This window comes from Culex quinquefasciatus, chromosome 1, assembly GCF_015732765.1.
Source record: "Culex quinquefasciatus strain JHB chromosome 1, VPISU_Cqui_1.0_pri_paternal, whole genome shotgun sequence".
Taxonomy (NCBI): Eukaryota; Metazoa; Arthropoda; class Insecta; order Diptera; family Culicidae; genus Culex; species Culex quinquefasciatus.
In genome coordinates, this window is record NC_051861.1 from 80164832 (window position 1) to 80180451 (window position 15620).

Sequence of the window (15620 nt, forward strand, 5' to 3'; positions counted from 1 at the left end):
GGTTTTTGCCAGCAATAACAAAAATGATATACATACTACTAAGTGTCCAGATTTCGAATCATGACGTTATACAGTCAACTCTCTGGCTGTCGATCTTCTCGATATCAGTATTGCTCCAGCTGTCAATAATTTTTTGTTCATGATTCGATTATCCGAAGTCCCATACAAACCTTCGGATAATCGAAACTTCGGATACTCGAGGCTTTGGATAATCGATTCTGGACTGTATCTATTAGAGATACAAAATCAAATTAGCAATCAAAAATGACATAAAATTGTTTGACAAAATGCGATCAGGAATGGTTTTTATACATAGGGAATGGTGAAATCCAGTTCACGGTATGTTATTTGTGTTAAATATTTGAATGTACAGTGAACTCTCTCGTTGTCGATATTGAAGGGACCGTCGAGCGGGAGTTATCAAAAAATAGAACAAAAAATCAAAGCATGCTTCGTGAAGGGACTGAAAAATGTATTGACAGATGGAGAAATATTTATATTGAGAAGATCGACAGCCAGAGAGTCGACTGTAGTTTTTTTTTTGGTAAGGATTTTTAACTGACTTGCCTTATAGGTGTCTCGATCTTGAAAAAAGTGGTAGCGCTTCCGCCTCATAAGCGGTAGATCGGGGTTCATGTCCCGGCTCGGAACAACAACTGGTGATCGATTCTCGATCGAAACAGGGAAATATTTATTTCTGTAGTGCTAGGCCTTTCGAATGCCTAGCGCTTAAAATTTGACCGGCCATTTTTTGAGATAATTATTTTTTTTTTACCTTAAAATGGCTGTAACTTTTGACCCTTAATCCTTAATTGATTTGGCTTAAAATTTACACAGTTACTTATTATTGCCTAAGGAATCGAGCCAGGAGGTATCTCTTGAGATTTTCCAAACATTTTATTTTTTATTGTCACCCTACTATCCATGGAAGAATTCCTAGATTGGTTACATCTGAAAAAGAAATATGTTCGGAGTTTATGGATTAGATAATGTTTCTTCATTATTCTCTTATCGATAGCAAAATTTACAGCCAATCAATAAACTAATCAGATATAACGTGAAAATCTTCTAAAGGATAAAGTTAATCATTATTTTAATTCCTTGATTTTCTGAGATTTTTTAAACACTGTGCCTGTTTTACGAATTACTATAAATAATTATTCACAGTTACAAAAAGTATCTATTAAAAACGATTGTTTAAATGAAATTTGAAAACTCCATGAAATGTAATTACTAAGAAATATAATTTTAAATATCATGTGGTACCATAGGACATCCTCTAAAACTCCCACATTATTTTTTGCTCTCTTCCAGCAGTCGCTCCTGCCGGCACCCCGGAAACACCGGAAGACATTGAGGACAAGAACCTCTCCTGGCTGTTCAATTTTAAGCTGGAGGATCTTCCCCACTTGTCACCGGAAGCGAAACGCAAGCAAGCTCCCAAAAATGGCAACGCCAGCAGCTCAAGCACCAGCACGTCTACCGGTGGCCTTCACTCGAACGGAATGTGTCCGGCTCCGGAATCCGAACTCGAGCACGGTGGGGTTAGTGGCGTTGCGGCCATCGAAGAGGACGACCTGATGGTGGCCGAAAATGTCACCATCGAGAATAGCACGGCCGCCGCGGCAAAGGCGTGAGTTTCTCTTTTGTTGGGGAAAATTAATGATTTCGAACTAATCGAGTTGGATTGGGTCTTGTTTATCTCATTCGTAGGACCAAGAAACCGCCCTTCACCTACACCGAACTCATCGAGTACGCCCTCGAAGACAAGGGAGAGCTGACCGTGTCCGGCATCTACCAATGGATCTCGTAAGTAAACGCAAACTTTGATTCGACTTTCACGTTACGGTCATTTGACAGATGCTCACCTCTAGCATTTTTGGCGTTGCTGCTTTGAGCGCGATCAAAGTAAATAAAACAAAAGGTAAGGCATCTGTCAAATTCTGCATAGCAGCGCAACAGTTGAACCACCAATTTCCAAACTGATTATAATTACCTTTCAATCACAATTGGGGCCGTTTGGTCTAGCCTCCGTTGCTGGGCAGGAGGGTGCGATGTTCAAGGTCTCTTCCGGCCAAAGACCCAATCTTGCTCGGCGGTTGGGAAAGGGCACATGTTGCTATTTGTTTACTCACGCCGAAAGTGTTGAAGTGGCGGAGAGTATCTTTTTTCACGCCAACCCGTCCCCGTCCGTCTGGGTTTGGTTCACGCGGAATAACGGATAAACAAAAAAGTTCACATCATCACCAACATCACCAACAACAACACCAACAGTCAAAGGGCCAATCAACAACCCGCGCGCGCAAACAGGACGCGGAACCGTGTTGGTATTTCTTGACGCGGCGCTGGTTGTTTTAAATAGGCGTGCAAATATTTACAAACAATAAACAAAGTGGCAGACACTTTCTACCTTACCGACCGCCGACCGACGGGGATTCGGGAAATCAGCTGACTTCCAGAGGAAAGGGATGGAGGTCGTGTGTAATTGCGGAAAGACCTAGACTAGTAATCTCTGTTTAGGTTTGGTAAACAAAAAGGTCGTAACGTGTGTGTTTGTGTAGAATCACGTCGTAACCGGAAGTGCTGGGACGGAATGTTGGAACCTCTGGGGCAAGGTTTCTTGATTGTGGTTATGGCCCGCGGTGAGATTGCATATCTAATTGTTGTTAAAAAGACTTTTTTTTTTGTTTACATTCCGGTCTGAGGTTAACTTGTTGAGTGGTCTGAAGTGTGCCAATAACTTGTGCTGTTGGCATTGGTGTTGTTGCTACACGAAACAATCTGGTCGGGAAAGTTGGCGGTATTTCCGGAAGTTTTGGACTGATTGTTGGCGCGAACCTACACCTAGGAGACGGCCTTGGGAAGGATCGAGGACTTGGCACAGGGAGTCTAAGCGATGACAGTGGAGGAATGGGTAAATGAACTATATTTAATTGATTGATTGGCATTGATGAAGTCATTTTTGCACGCGAAAGTCGGTAACTAATCGTGAGGGTTTTCGTTACAAGGTGCATTATACATTGGAATTTCATAAAAAAAATCAAAACATTTTTTAACTAGCTCAACCATGCTGAATTTTTTTATGCAAAAAAAAAGTTTGTTTTGGAAATAGTAGTTTATGCAACAAGTTGCAAAAAGAGGATTTTTTCAGCACGAGTCGTACATTTATCCAACGAGGTTCACCGAGTTGGATAAATACGACGAGTGATGAAAAAATCAACTTTTGCAACGAGGTCCATACAACGTTTTTTGCAACTCCGAAAAACACCCTTTGAACAAAATGATAGAAATGTCCATGCATTGAGTCAATAAATCGTTTGATTAAAAAAATGTTGAAAAGTACAACTTTTCCAAACAAGTGCTGAAAAGTTCAACTTTTCAGCATCCATTTCAGTGCTGAAAAGAAGAACTTTTCAGCATTTGTTTTGAAAAGGGTTACTATTCCATTCTGTTATTTTTGGTACAGAAAAGTAGGCTGTTTCGTCGTTCAAGAATGACAGGAAAAGTAAGTAGTTTCAGGACGAAATTGCAAGAAATATGTTTTTGCCCCCTGATTTTTCAGACCAGTTTTGAAGGGGGGTGGGGGGGACATAAACTTTGAAAAAATACGGCCAAATCGTGGATTGTGTTCATGAATTTAAGAATCACGAAGGAATTTATTAATGAGTATGGTGCATTTGCACTATAAACGTGAAATTTTTCCTTCGTTGTTCTCAAATCCATGAACACAATTCACGATTTCTTGAATTGATATTTTTCCGTGTACTGCGTGAATATTATGTGAATATCGTATTCACGCTGATATTTGGGTGGATATGACCTCATATTCAACGAATATGGGTCTATATCGTCAATACGGTATGCATTGGCGTATGAAACGCCGTATGCAATATACTCGAAGTGATTAACACTTAGGATTGATAAGACGTAACAGAAATTCATTGATTGTTTTGGAAAAAAGCTCTAGATATAATATAATAAACCGTCAGTGGAGGTGACATTGGGTCTGGGGGGTGAGATTGGGTCAAAGTGATTTTACCATTTCTCAGGTTCTTCTCAATGAAATTAAATTCTGTTAAAAGGGTGTAGATGACATCTTAAGATGACTTCGCTGAAAAAATCTCGTTCCTAGAACAAATCCTGTTATTTTGGCAGCTGTCTAAAGTTGAGGCACGTTTTTGGCCAAAAATGACCTCTCGAAAAATCAGAGTGCATAATTGGCAAAGGGAGCGCGTGGTCGTAAAAAATATTCGGAGTGAAAAGTGTTTTTTTTGTGTTTTTCAAAGCTGATCGGAAGGCACGGCGTCGGGTGGATTGTGTTTAAATTTTTCAATATATCTTTCAATGTATCAATTCCATCATGAAATTGATTTTCTCAACGCATTCGTGACTATATTTTGTGTACCATTTACCTAGCATTCACAAGACTGAAATTTTGCTTCTTTCCATCAGCAAATCGTTTCTCATCGAACGAAGAACCCCGCGATGTATATGTCACCCCTAAATGACGCCCTCCCTCCTCTATAAGTTTATATCTTGCCGCAATTGGCTCACGTTTTTTTTCTCGTGGGGCGCGGTGGCCTTTTCAAAATGGTGACACGCGACATTCTGGTGCTAGTCGTCCACTGCTAGAACCGCTCGATCTGCGTCTGCGCATGTCCATTCGGAAAATTGCCCCCACCGCCTAGAAGAAAAAGAAGGGTGGCAGAACTTCGCCATCTTTGTAGCTGCGGTCACCATTGGTCGTTGATGGATTTTCATAGGGAAGGGAACACTCTGGGATGGGAAATGTATCTTGCAGTTTGGGGGGACGAGGAGAGGCAATTTCGTTTTATGAGCTATGCCCTAATGGTGGAAGAAGTTTTCTACAGAACAACTTTGAGGGTGACTTTTGGAATGAAAATTTGTGATTTATGGACTGAATTTGATAGCGAAGAGAGTCGTTGGAATGAGAAACGTTCTAAACCATTTTGGGAGAGGATAGTAGAAGCTGGACAGTTTTAAAATAGTTATACCAATACCCAGCAGTGTAAATGTTGTTGTCTGGAAGAAATTCTGGATTTTCCTTATTCCGTCGTTTGTGTGCTATCTTGTATCAACGCCCATTTACTTTTCGAGAAAATGGATTTTTATTGGTGAATATTTTCAAAACTACAAATAATGGGAACAAACCGGTTTGTATTAGGGACCCAAAATATGGAGAATGGTCGAAATGAATTTGACGTATCCATGTTTGACGTATCCTAGCGAGCATTTGTGTAAAGGGCTACAAGATAACACAATGTAAATGATGAGATATTTATGTCGCAAGTGTGGCTGTTGCAAAAAGTTAATAAGGTTTTAAATAAAAAATCAATTTTAAAGCAGTAATTTGCAAAAGCTATGAGAAAAATTTAAACCAATCCTGGATGTATATAGCAAATTTAGAAAAAAAAACTTTCGAATGCATCCAAGAGAGTTGGAATTGATTAAGAGTGAGTTTTTCACCAATGTGTAACAGGTCGTATCGAGGTGCTCCGATTTGTATGAAACTTTAAGCGTTTGTTTGTCTATACATGAGATGAACTCATGCCAAATATGAGCCCTCTACGACAAAGGGAAGTGGGGTAAAACGGGCATTGAAGTTTAAGGTCCAAAAAACAAAAAAAATCTTAAAATTGCTCGCGTTTCAGTAAAACTTCATCATTTCCAACTATTTTTTTTTTTTTTTAATTTATATTTATTCAATTTTCTTTTCCATGTACATTCATTCAGTTAAAATATTATTGAGTGTCCAATCACAAACGATGACTTTTCACCTCAATTTTAAATACTGGCAACTTTCATTTATTCATGAAATATTGTAGCTTTCGCTATTCAGTGATTTCAAATGTAGGAGGTCCTACATGTACAAAAGGGAAAAGGGATACCTTAAAACTAACTTATAAACTATATAAAGAGCGGATCAATGCAGCTGAAGACTGCAATGATTTTTGTCGAAATGCATCAATTATCTTATTGGACATAACATCCAAAGTGTCAACTTCGGCTAATTGATGAAGTTCACTGGTGCTGAACCAGGGAGGAAGTTTCAGAATCATTTTCAGAATTTTGTTCTGAATCCTCTGAAGTTTTTTCTTCCTGGTTAAGCAACAGCTTGTCCAGATCGGCACAGCATAAAGCATGGCAGGTCTGAAAATTTGTTTATAAATTAACAGTTTATTCTTGAGACAAAGTCTAGAATTCCTGTTTATAAGTGGATACAAACATTTAATATATTTGTTACATTTAACCTGGATACTTTCAATGTGATCCTTGTAAGTAAGGTTTTTGTCAAAACCAAGTCCAAGATATTTCACTTGATCCTCCCACTTTAAATTTACCTCATTCATCTTTATAATGTGATGACTTTTGGTTTAAGAAAATCAGCCCTTGGTTTGTGAGGGAAAATAATAAGTTGAGTTTTGCAGCATTTGGAGTAATTTTCCATTCTTTCAAATAAGAATTGAAAATATCCAAGCTTTTTGTAATCTTCTTGTGATGACACGAAGGCTTCTGCCTTTGGCGGAGATGCTTGTGTCATCAGCAAAAAGTGATTTCTGACATCCTGGGGGCAAATCAGGCAAGTCAGAAGTAAAAATATTGTATAAAATTGGACCCAAAATGCTTCCTTGAGGGACGCCAGCACGTACAGGTAGTTGATCAGATTTGCTATTCTGATAACATACCTGCAGAGTACGATCCGTCAAATAATTTTGAATAATTTTCACGATATAAATCGGAAAATTAAACCTTTTCAATTTCGCAATCAAACCTTTATGCCAAACACTGTCAAATGCTTTTTCTATGTCTAGAAGAGCAGCGCCAGTAGAATAGCCCTCAGATTTGTTGCTTCGAATTAAATTTGAAACTCTCAACAACTGATGAGTAGTTGAATGCCCAAGGCGAAATCCAAACTGCTCATCAGCGAAAATTGAATTTTCATTAATGTGCGTCATCATTCTATTAAGAATTATTCTTTCGAATAATTTACTAATAGATGAAAGCAAACTAATGGGCCGATAGCTTGAGGCTTCAGCAGGATTTTTATCCGGTTTCAAAATCGGAATTACTTTGGCATTTTTCCAACTACTGGGAAAATATGCCAAATCAAAACATTTGTTGAAAATTTTGACCAAGCTACTTAAAGTTGCTTCTGGTATTTTTTAATTAAAATGTAAAAATGCCATCCTCACCAGGGCTTTCATATTTTTAAATTTTTTGATAATAGATTTTATTTCATTCAGATCCGTATTAAAAACTTCATCTGATGAAAATTCTTGTTCAACAATATTCTGAAATTCTATTGAAATTTGATTTTCAATAGGACTCAAAACATTCAAGTTGAAATTATGAGCACTCTCAAACTGCTGAGCAAGTTTTTGAGCTTTTTCCCCATTAGTTAATAGAATATTATCACCATCTTTTAAAGAAGGGATGGGTTTTGAGGTTTCTTAAGAACCTTTGAAAGTTTCCAAAAGGTTTGGAATAAGGTTTAATTTGTTCGACATCTCTTGCGAACTTTTCATTTCGCAGGAGAGTGAATCTGTGGTCAATAACCTTTTGCAAATCTTTTGAATTCGCTTCAGTGCAGGATCACGAGAACGTTGATACTGTCTTCGGCGAACATTTTCAGACGAATCAGAAGCTGAAGATCGTCATCAATAATGGGAGAATCAAATTTGACTTGGACTTTAGGAATAGCAATATTCCTAGCATCCAAAATTGCATTAGTTAAAGATTCCAAGGCTGAATCAATATCAGCTTTGGTTTCTAAAACAAAATCATGATTTAAATTATTCTCAATATGATGCTGATACCTGTCCCAATTAGCTTTGTGGTAATTAAACACAGAACTATTGGGTCTGGTAACTGCTTCATGAGAAAGTGAAAAAGTTACTGGAAGATGATCAGAATCAAAATCAGCATGAGTCACTAAAGGACCACAATACTGACTTTGATTTGTCAAAACCAAATCAATTGTTGATGGATTTCTAACAGAAGAAAAGCAAGTTGGCCCATTCGGGTATAAAACCGAATAAAGACCAGAAGTGCAATCTCTGAACAGAATTTTACCATTGGAATTTACTTTTGAATTATTCCAAGATTGGTGTTTGGCATTAAAATCACCGATGATCAAAAATCGAGATCTATGCCGAGTAAGTTTATTCAAATCCCCTTTGAAATAATTTTTATTTTCCCAGTGCATTGGAATGGCAAATATGCAGCTGCAATCATAATTTTCCCAAAAGAAGTTTCAAGTTCAATGCCCAAACTTTCAATAACTTTTAACTTAAAGTCACGTAACGTGCTATAAGTCATACTACGGTGGATAACTATTGCAACTCCACCGCCATTTCGATTCATTCGGTTATTAGTTATAACTTTATAATCTGGATCACTTTTCAAATAAGTGCCAGTTTTTAAAAATGTTTCGGTTATAACAGCAACATGCACGTTATGAACTCGTAAAAGTTGAAAAATTCATTTTCTTTCGCTTTTAAAGAGCGAGCATTAAAATTCATAATATTGATGGAATTACTTAGATCCATGATTAAACTTCAGGGTAAGAACAACATCATTCGCAAATTTTAATCCAATCTGGATTGCTTCCATCATGGATGTAGCATTACTCATTGTTTGAATCAAACCAAACAGTGAGTTTTGCAAAAAGTCATTTTTCAAACGTAACATCGCCGAGATCAGAAGATCCCAAAGCGTTGCCAGCAGAAAAATTTTCAAATGAGATTTGAGGTACCTGCCCAATTTCAGAAAGATTGGTAGAGGATTTAAAATTCGTGGATGAACCCGAAAAACGACGTTAGCATAAGAAATGCCATTGTTGTTACCTAACTTTTCCACGGTAGGGGTATTTCTAGAATTGTTCGAGTGAGACAGCACGAACGTTTGATTTAAAGATGCAGGTACAACCTGACTTTGAGAAAATTTCGGTTTGGATTTCGGCTGATGCTTAGCACGAGAATCCAAAACCTTTTTCTGATGGGGCAATCCCAGAAATTTGATTTGTGATTTCCACCACAATTTGCACATTTAAATTGGGTGACTTCTTTCACGGGACAATTGTCCTTGTCGTGAGAAGAATCCCCGCAAACCATGCATTTTGGAACCATGGCGCAATGATCAGTACCGTGACCGAATGCCTGGCAACGCCGGCACTGGGTCAGATTCTGGCCATTACCGCCATGTTTCTTAAAATGCTCCCACTTTACCCGTACATGGAACAAAAACTGAACTTTGTCCAAAAGTTTCAAATTGTTGATTTCATTTCTGTTGAAATGAATCAGATAAAATTGTGAAGTCAAACCAAAGCGAGAAATATTCCCGTTTGATTTTTTCTTCATTGGTATTACTTGGGATGGGGCAAAGCCAAGCAACACCTTAAGTTCGTTTTTGATCTCATCCACCGACAAGTCGTTGGAGAGACCTTTCAAGACCGCCTTGAATGGCCGAGCATTCTTGGTCTCATACGTGTAGAAATTGTGTTTGTGGTTTTTCAAATAACCAACAAAAGTTTGGTGATCTTGTAAAGATTCCGTCAACAAGCGACATTCTCCTCTTCGACCAAGCTGGAACGAAACCTTCAAATTGCAAGTTTCCTTGCAATTCTTCAGTTGCGTTCGAAAGCTGGCCAAATCGGAGACGGAAGTCACTACAATTGGCGGAGCCTTTACTCGTTTCTCGACGGCAGAAGGCTCAGTACGAGGAGAAGGTTCCTTGTCATCAGTTTCGGATAAAACACCGAAACTGTTTGTCAATGGAATTGGAGGATTGACCTCACATTCAGAATCAGAATCAGACCTCAGAAGAGGCTGTTTTCTTTTTCTGTTTCCGTTAGCCGGTTTAGCGTTCAAACGCTTCACCGACGTAACGACCAAATCTTCAGAAGATTTGCGTTTACCTTTGTTTTGACGCATTTTGCAAGCAAAGTTCTCTTAAAAGATGGCTTCGTTTGTAAAATACAACAAAATTTCAGGTGGGGTTAGTCTTGAAAAGACTGTTTAGAATTTGGAAAATAACTCAGGTAGTCTTTAAAAAGACTGTGAATTTTGTTTTGAAATAACTCTGAGCTTAGGTAGTAAAAAATACCGCAGCTCTAGTGTCCGTTCACCACGAAGGTTCGCAAGACACTGATCATTTCCAACTATCTTAGATGCATTCGAAAGGTCTTTTGAAGCACTTCAAAATGAGCCATAGACGTTCAGGATTGGTTTAACTTTTTCTCATAGCTTTTGCAAATTACTGTTAAAAATGGATTTTTTCAAAACCTTAATATCTTTTTGCAACAGCCTCCAACACCCATACTCCCATAGGTCAAAAGTTAGGGAATTTCATGGACTATAAACCTACGGTAATAACTTTTTGGCCAATCGCAGTTTTTCTCATAGTTTTTCGATTTTTCTATAACAAACTTTTTACAACGTTAGTTTTTGCCCTGTAGGCTTCCATAGCGGCACTTTTTGGTCTCAATTTTGACGTTTTCGGAATCCTCGGAAAATTTCACGTTAGTTAGAAGTATTGGAGTTGAAATTGAAATTCCCTAACTTTTGACCTATGGGAGTATGGGTGTTGGAGGCTGTTGCAAAAAGATATTAAGGTTTTGAAAAAATCCATTTTTAACAGTAATTTGCAAAAGCTATAAGAAAAAGTCAAGCCAATCCTGGATGTCTATGGCACATTTTGAAGTGCTTCAAAAGACCTTTCGAATGCATCTAAGAGAATTAGTATTGATCAAGTTTTACGCAAATGGGAGCAATTTTAAGATTTTTATTGTTTTTTCGACCTCAAACTTCAAAACTCGTTTTACCCCACTTCCCTTTGTCGTAGAGGGCTCATATTTGGCATGAGTTCATCTCATGTATAGACAAACAAACGCTGAAAGTTTCATCCAAATCGGAGCACCTCGATACGACCTCCTGAACAAACCGAGCAATATTTACAAATACTGCCTCTTAAGTTTTACGGAAATGCGAGCAATTTATTTTAATGTTTTTTGGACCTCAAACTTCAATGCCCGTTCTACCCCACTTCCCTTTCTCGTAGAGGGCTCATAATCGGCATGAGTTCATCTCGAACAAAAGATGAAAGTTTCATCTAAATCGGAGCACCTCGACACGACCTGTTTCACATTGGTGAAAAACTGGCTCTTAAAGCAGCTTGGGTGTGTTGAGTTTAACCCTGTACTGCCCAAAATTTTTTTCGAAATTTGTTATTCTCTTGTTTTATGGTTTCTTGTTTTATTTTTAGTTATTTAATTTGCATTTATCTTGCTTAGTTTATCTTTGTTGGTATAATTGTTCATTTGCGGGGCGAATGAAAATCTTTGGTCGGGAAAAATCAAAGTTATCTTCATTAGAAGTTTTTGAACTTTTTTTCCTATGGGGCGAAATTGCGTCTATTTCGATTTAGTATTGTGATAAGTCTACATGGACATGATTTATGGTTCAAATCATATCATATCTTATGAGAAATTATGCAAGGAACATTTTTCCTCAAGCACGCAAAGTGATTAAAAATAAGGGAATAAAGTTATAAAGGATTTATTGGAAATTTGGTAGATTTTCTGATAAAATTGCACACCCTTTTCCCAAAACCGCAATGTTTTTGATATACAGATTTTTATTTTGATCAATTATTTTTTGAGAAATGTTTCTGGGACCATTGAGTATATAAATCACTACAGAATAGTGTAGGGTATTTGTCCCTATTTTGTGCCTACTAAGCCGAGTGCACTTTTAATTTGATGTATTCTCAAAGGCTGGTATAGGCAGCCTTGCTTGTATTACATGAATAAGTTGGTTTTTTAATGCTAATGCTCTTACTTAATCACATTTTTGACGAAAATACTTCATATTTCTGTATAAGCCCGAGAAACTAAAACATTTTTTGTCCCTATTTTGGGGATGTTGCTTCTAGCATACGACCTTTTTTGTGGTTGAAATCTCGAAGCACGTGGCGAACTTTTTTGGTGTACGGTTCAGCCCCCAGCTCGTACAGTACAGCCGAACAAATTCGGTCGACAAACATGCTCAATCATTGTGATGTTTTAAGCCACAAATCAACATTAGATCGATTGATTTCACTTGCATTACGTGCATAATTAGCTTGGACATGATTTAAATCATTCTTTACGTGTTTTAAACATAATTAAACATTTCTAGAGTTTTTTTTGAAAAGGTCCTATAAACCAAATTTTGAATTATTACTTTTTGAGTGTTTTTAGAACCGCCTTGAGTCAGGGGTATCCAAAAACACCCAAAAAGCAAAACTTGATTTTTTCAACACTCTTCGTATTTATCCAACTCGGTGAACCTCGTTGGATAAATGTACGACTCGTTCTGAAAAAATCGTCTTTTTGCAACTTGTTGCATAAACTACTATTATTGAACCTTTTAAAAAAAACTCTGGATTTGTTGCGTAGTTAAACAACAAGCCCGTAATATGCAAGAAAGACTATAACTTGTGAAAAGCGCACACACATTGTCACAATTTGTAGAAGTGTGAAATGGACTGAATATAAAGGGAAGTAAATGTTGGTCCCGGACTAACCTAAAAAAGGTTAGGTCGTTAGCTCAGTCCAGGTGTAGGAGTCGTCTCCCTGGGTCCTGCCTCGGTGGAGTCGCTGGTAGGCAGTTGGACTAACAATCCAAAGGTCGTCAGTTCGAATCCTGGGTGGATGGGCTAGGTGTAAAAAGAGGTTTGCAATTGCCTCAACAATCAAGCCTTCGAACACCTAGTTTCGAGTAGGAATCTCGCAATCGAGAACGCCAAGGCAATGCTGTAGAGCGAATAATTTGATTTTGATTTTTGATAAAGCCATTCTCGCCGAAATGGACGAAGTAACTTTAATCAGTTATTTTATTGAGTTGGTGGCAGTTTAGCGATCGTTTTTGCAACGGGATTGTACAACCCACCAAAAAACATATTGCCGGTGGTTGGAGATTCGGGGAATGGCTCTCATTCGTGTGCTGAGCGATGAAAGCCGTGACGCTGAGCGCCAACAAGCGGTAAGCAAAAGTGGTGAAAATTTTGGACCTAATGGGCAACTAGCGATTTGTCAAGAAAAAAAATGAAGAGTGCTATTATTATTGCTTTATTTCTAATTTAGGAGGAAAAAGTGAATTATTCTTGCCCACCAAAATAAAGATAATGACTGCACGTATCATTATCAACTGGCAGATTCCTGCCAGATTTGATGAAATGCTCAATTTCGTTGAATTAAGTCTGGTAGACCCAAAATAGGTACTAGGCGCAAAATAGGGACAAATACCCTAATTGGTTGGGTTTCTGCTCAACTGTGAGTCACTTTTATGAATTTTGGATTTCAACCGAATCAACATATTTTTGTGTGTTTTGGTTATAAAATGTACCGTTTACATTATATTTTCACTATTTTTGTGAGTACATGGGCCACATGATATTTTTTTTTATCTAATTGAGATCTGCTGCTTGAATACAATCACAGGGTTTCTATTCCTATGCCTTTTGTTAATTTTTATATCCATTTGGGCTACATTATTTGTAGTGAAACTACAGAGTTGAACTTGCAATTATTAGTAATTACATAAATATTGCGTAAAAATCAGTAATAAGTTTAAATGTATGTACTGCCCATGTTCACTTAAATGTCCCATATGCAAAAACAGCAAGCAGAGAAAAACGCATTTGAAGTTTGTCCCATACATAAGGCTACGTTTTAAGTTTTCGCGTAAAAACTGGATTTCCTCCTGATTTCTAGAACAAAGTACTGAGTGTTATAGGCTCTTTTGAAAGAGCACACAATTTTGAATCAAACTGCATCAATAACTCGAAATCGATGAAAATGCATATGGGACATTTATGCGATCAGGGGCAGTGTAAAACTATAAATTTTATCTCAAATAATTGAGCTTAACATACTTAACAAACTGGCATCCTCTTTCTAGTCTCCTTGAAATTTTTCGACAGTAATTGAACTTTGAATTTGAACAAAAAACGTATAGAATCAGGTGGGATTCGAACTCACACCTTTGGATTGGAAGTTGGATGCTCTAGGCATTCGGCCACCAAGGGATTAATACTCCTTGAGTAAATTAATCCGTAATGGGGAAATAATGTCACAAGGTCATTTACTATATAATACAACAATCCCCTTCCTCAACGATTCCCCTACACACCACACACCATTATAATCTATAAATAACTCGAACCAGTTGGTACGGTCCTTCCCCTGATAGTTCTGTGAAATGTGGGATCCGTTCATAGGATCTGTCTCATGCGGTTAATGCAACGCAGTAGGCCGGGCCGCTTTAATGAGTGTATTACACTTCGGGGGTTCTCGAAAGTACTACAATCATTAATAATGACAAGAAGGAACTTGAGGCGTAATCTAACCATAAGTTCTTCCCGGATGCTTTCTTCGGACTGGCTGCGCTTGTGTTCGATTAGATTAGATTAGATTAGATCCCTACTTTATTAGTCAATACCGGCGCCCTCCAAAGAAGCCTGCAGTTCAACGAAAGGGAGGAATGTTAGTCCGATAGTTGAAGTTGCAGACTCATCAAGCACATAGTTTTTCGCTACATATTTGTTGATACCGCTTGAGACCGTTGAATCCACAGCATCTCCTTCAAGCATCACGTGATTATTATTTTTTTTGGGCTATAGGGGTACTTTCATAACAGACCCGTCGGCGAGCCTTCCGAGCAACGATGCTATGGGAAGGTCTTTCTGGTTAACACACAAAATCACTCACACAGTTATTTTGCTCACTATTAACTCAACGATCTAAATTGTCAGTGCGTCTTTCGTTCATTATATAGAAATGGCTTTTTTCACCGCAAAAAAATAAAACCTTATTCGAAAATTAAACACCCACCTGACGCCAGCCTGATCAACGATGATATAGGAAGGGCTTTGAAAATCACAAAAAATCACTTTTCACTCCGAATATTTTTTACGACCACGCGCTCTCTTTGCCAATTATGCACTGATGACTAACGTTTTAAAAGTTTGTTATAGAAAAATCGAAAAACTATGAGAAAAACTGCGATTGGCCAAAAAGTTATTACCTTAGGCTTATAGTCCATGCAATTCCCTAACTTTTGACCCATAAGAGTATGGGTGTTGGAGGCTGTTGCAAAAAGATATGTAGGTTTTAAAAAAATCCATTTTCAACAGTAATATGCAAAAGCTATGAGAAAAAGTTAAACCAATCCTGGATGTCTATGACTCGTTTTGAAGTACAAAATACCTTTCGAAATGCATCTAAGAGAGTTAAAATGATGAAGTTTTACTGAAATGCGAGCAATTTTAAGATTTGTTATGTTTTTGACTCAAACTTCAATGCCCATTTTTTACCCCATTTCCCTTTGTAGAGGCTCATTGTTCATCTCATGTATAGACAAACAAACGCTGAAAGTTTGATCCAAATCGGAGCACCCTGATACGACCTGTTACACATTGGTGAAAACTCGCTCTTACAGTTAACCTCTGATTCTGCATGTGGATGTGTGTGCCACCAAAATGATGAGAAATGGTCTCACAAAATAGAAATTATGATTAAAAGTGCATTAAATTTGATTCTTTGACCAGTTAATGGCATA

General features: G+C 37.7%; 1 protein-coding gene across 3 annotated transcripts in view; it reads left to right on the plus strand.

Moving 5' to 3' along the window:
* Positions 1-15620, plus strand: part of LOC6039036 — a 37869-nt gene that overhangs the window by 3188 nt on the left and 19061 nt on the right. For 2 of the 3 annotated variants that reach the window (XM_038249145.1, XM_038249146.1), the window contains 2 exons: positions 1315-1633; positions 1714-1809. In XM_038249145.1, coding sequence (XP_038105073.1) covers positions 1315-1633; positions 1714-1809 — 415 coding nt within the window. The remainder of the gene's footprint in view (positions 1-1314; positions 1634-1713; positions 1810-15620) is intronic. The other variant, XM_038249147.1, reaches the window with a different exon arrangement.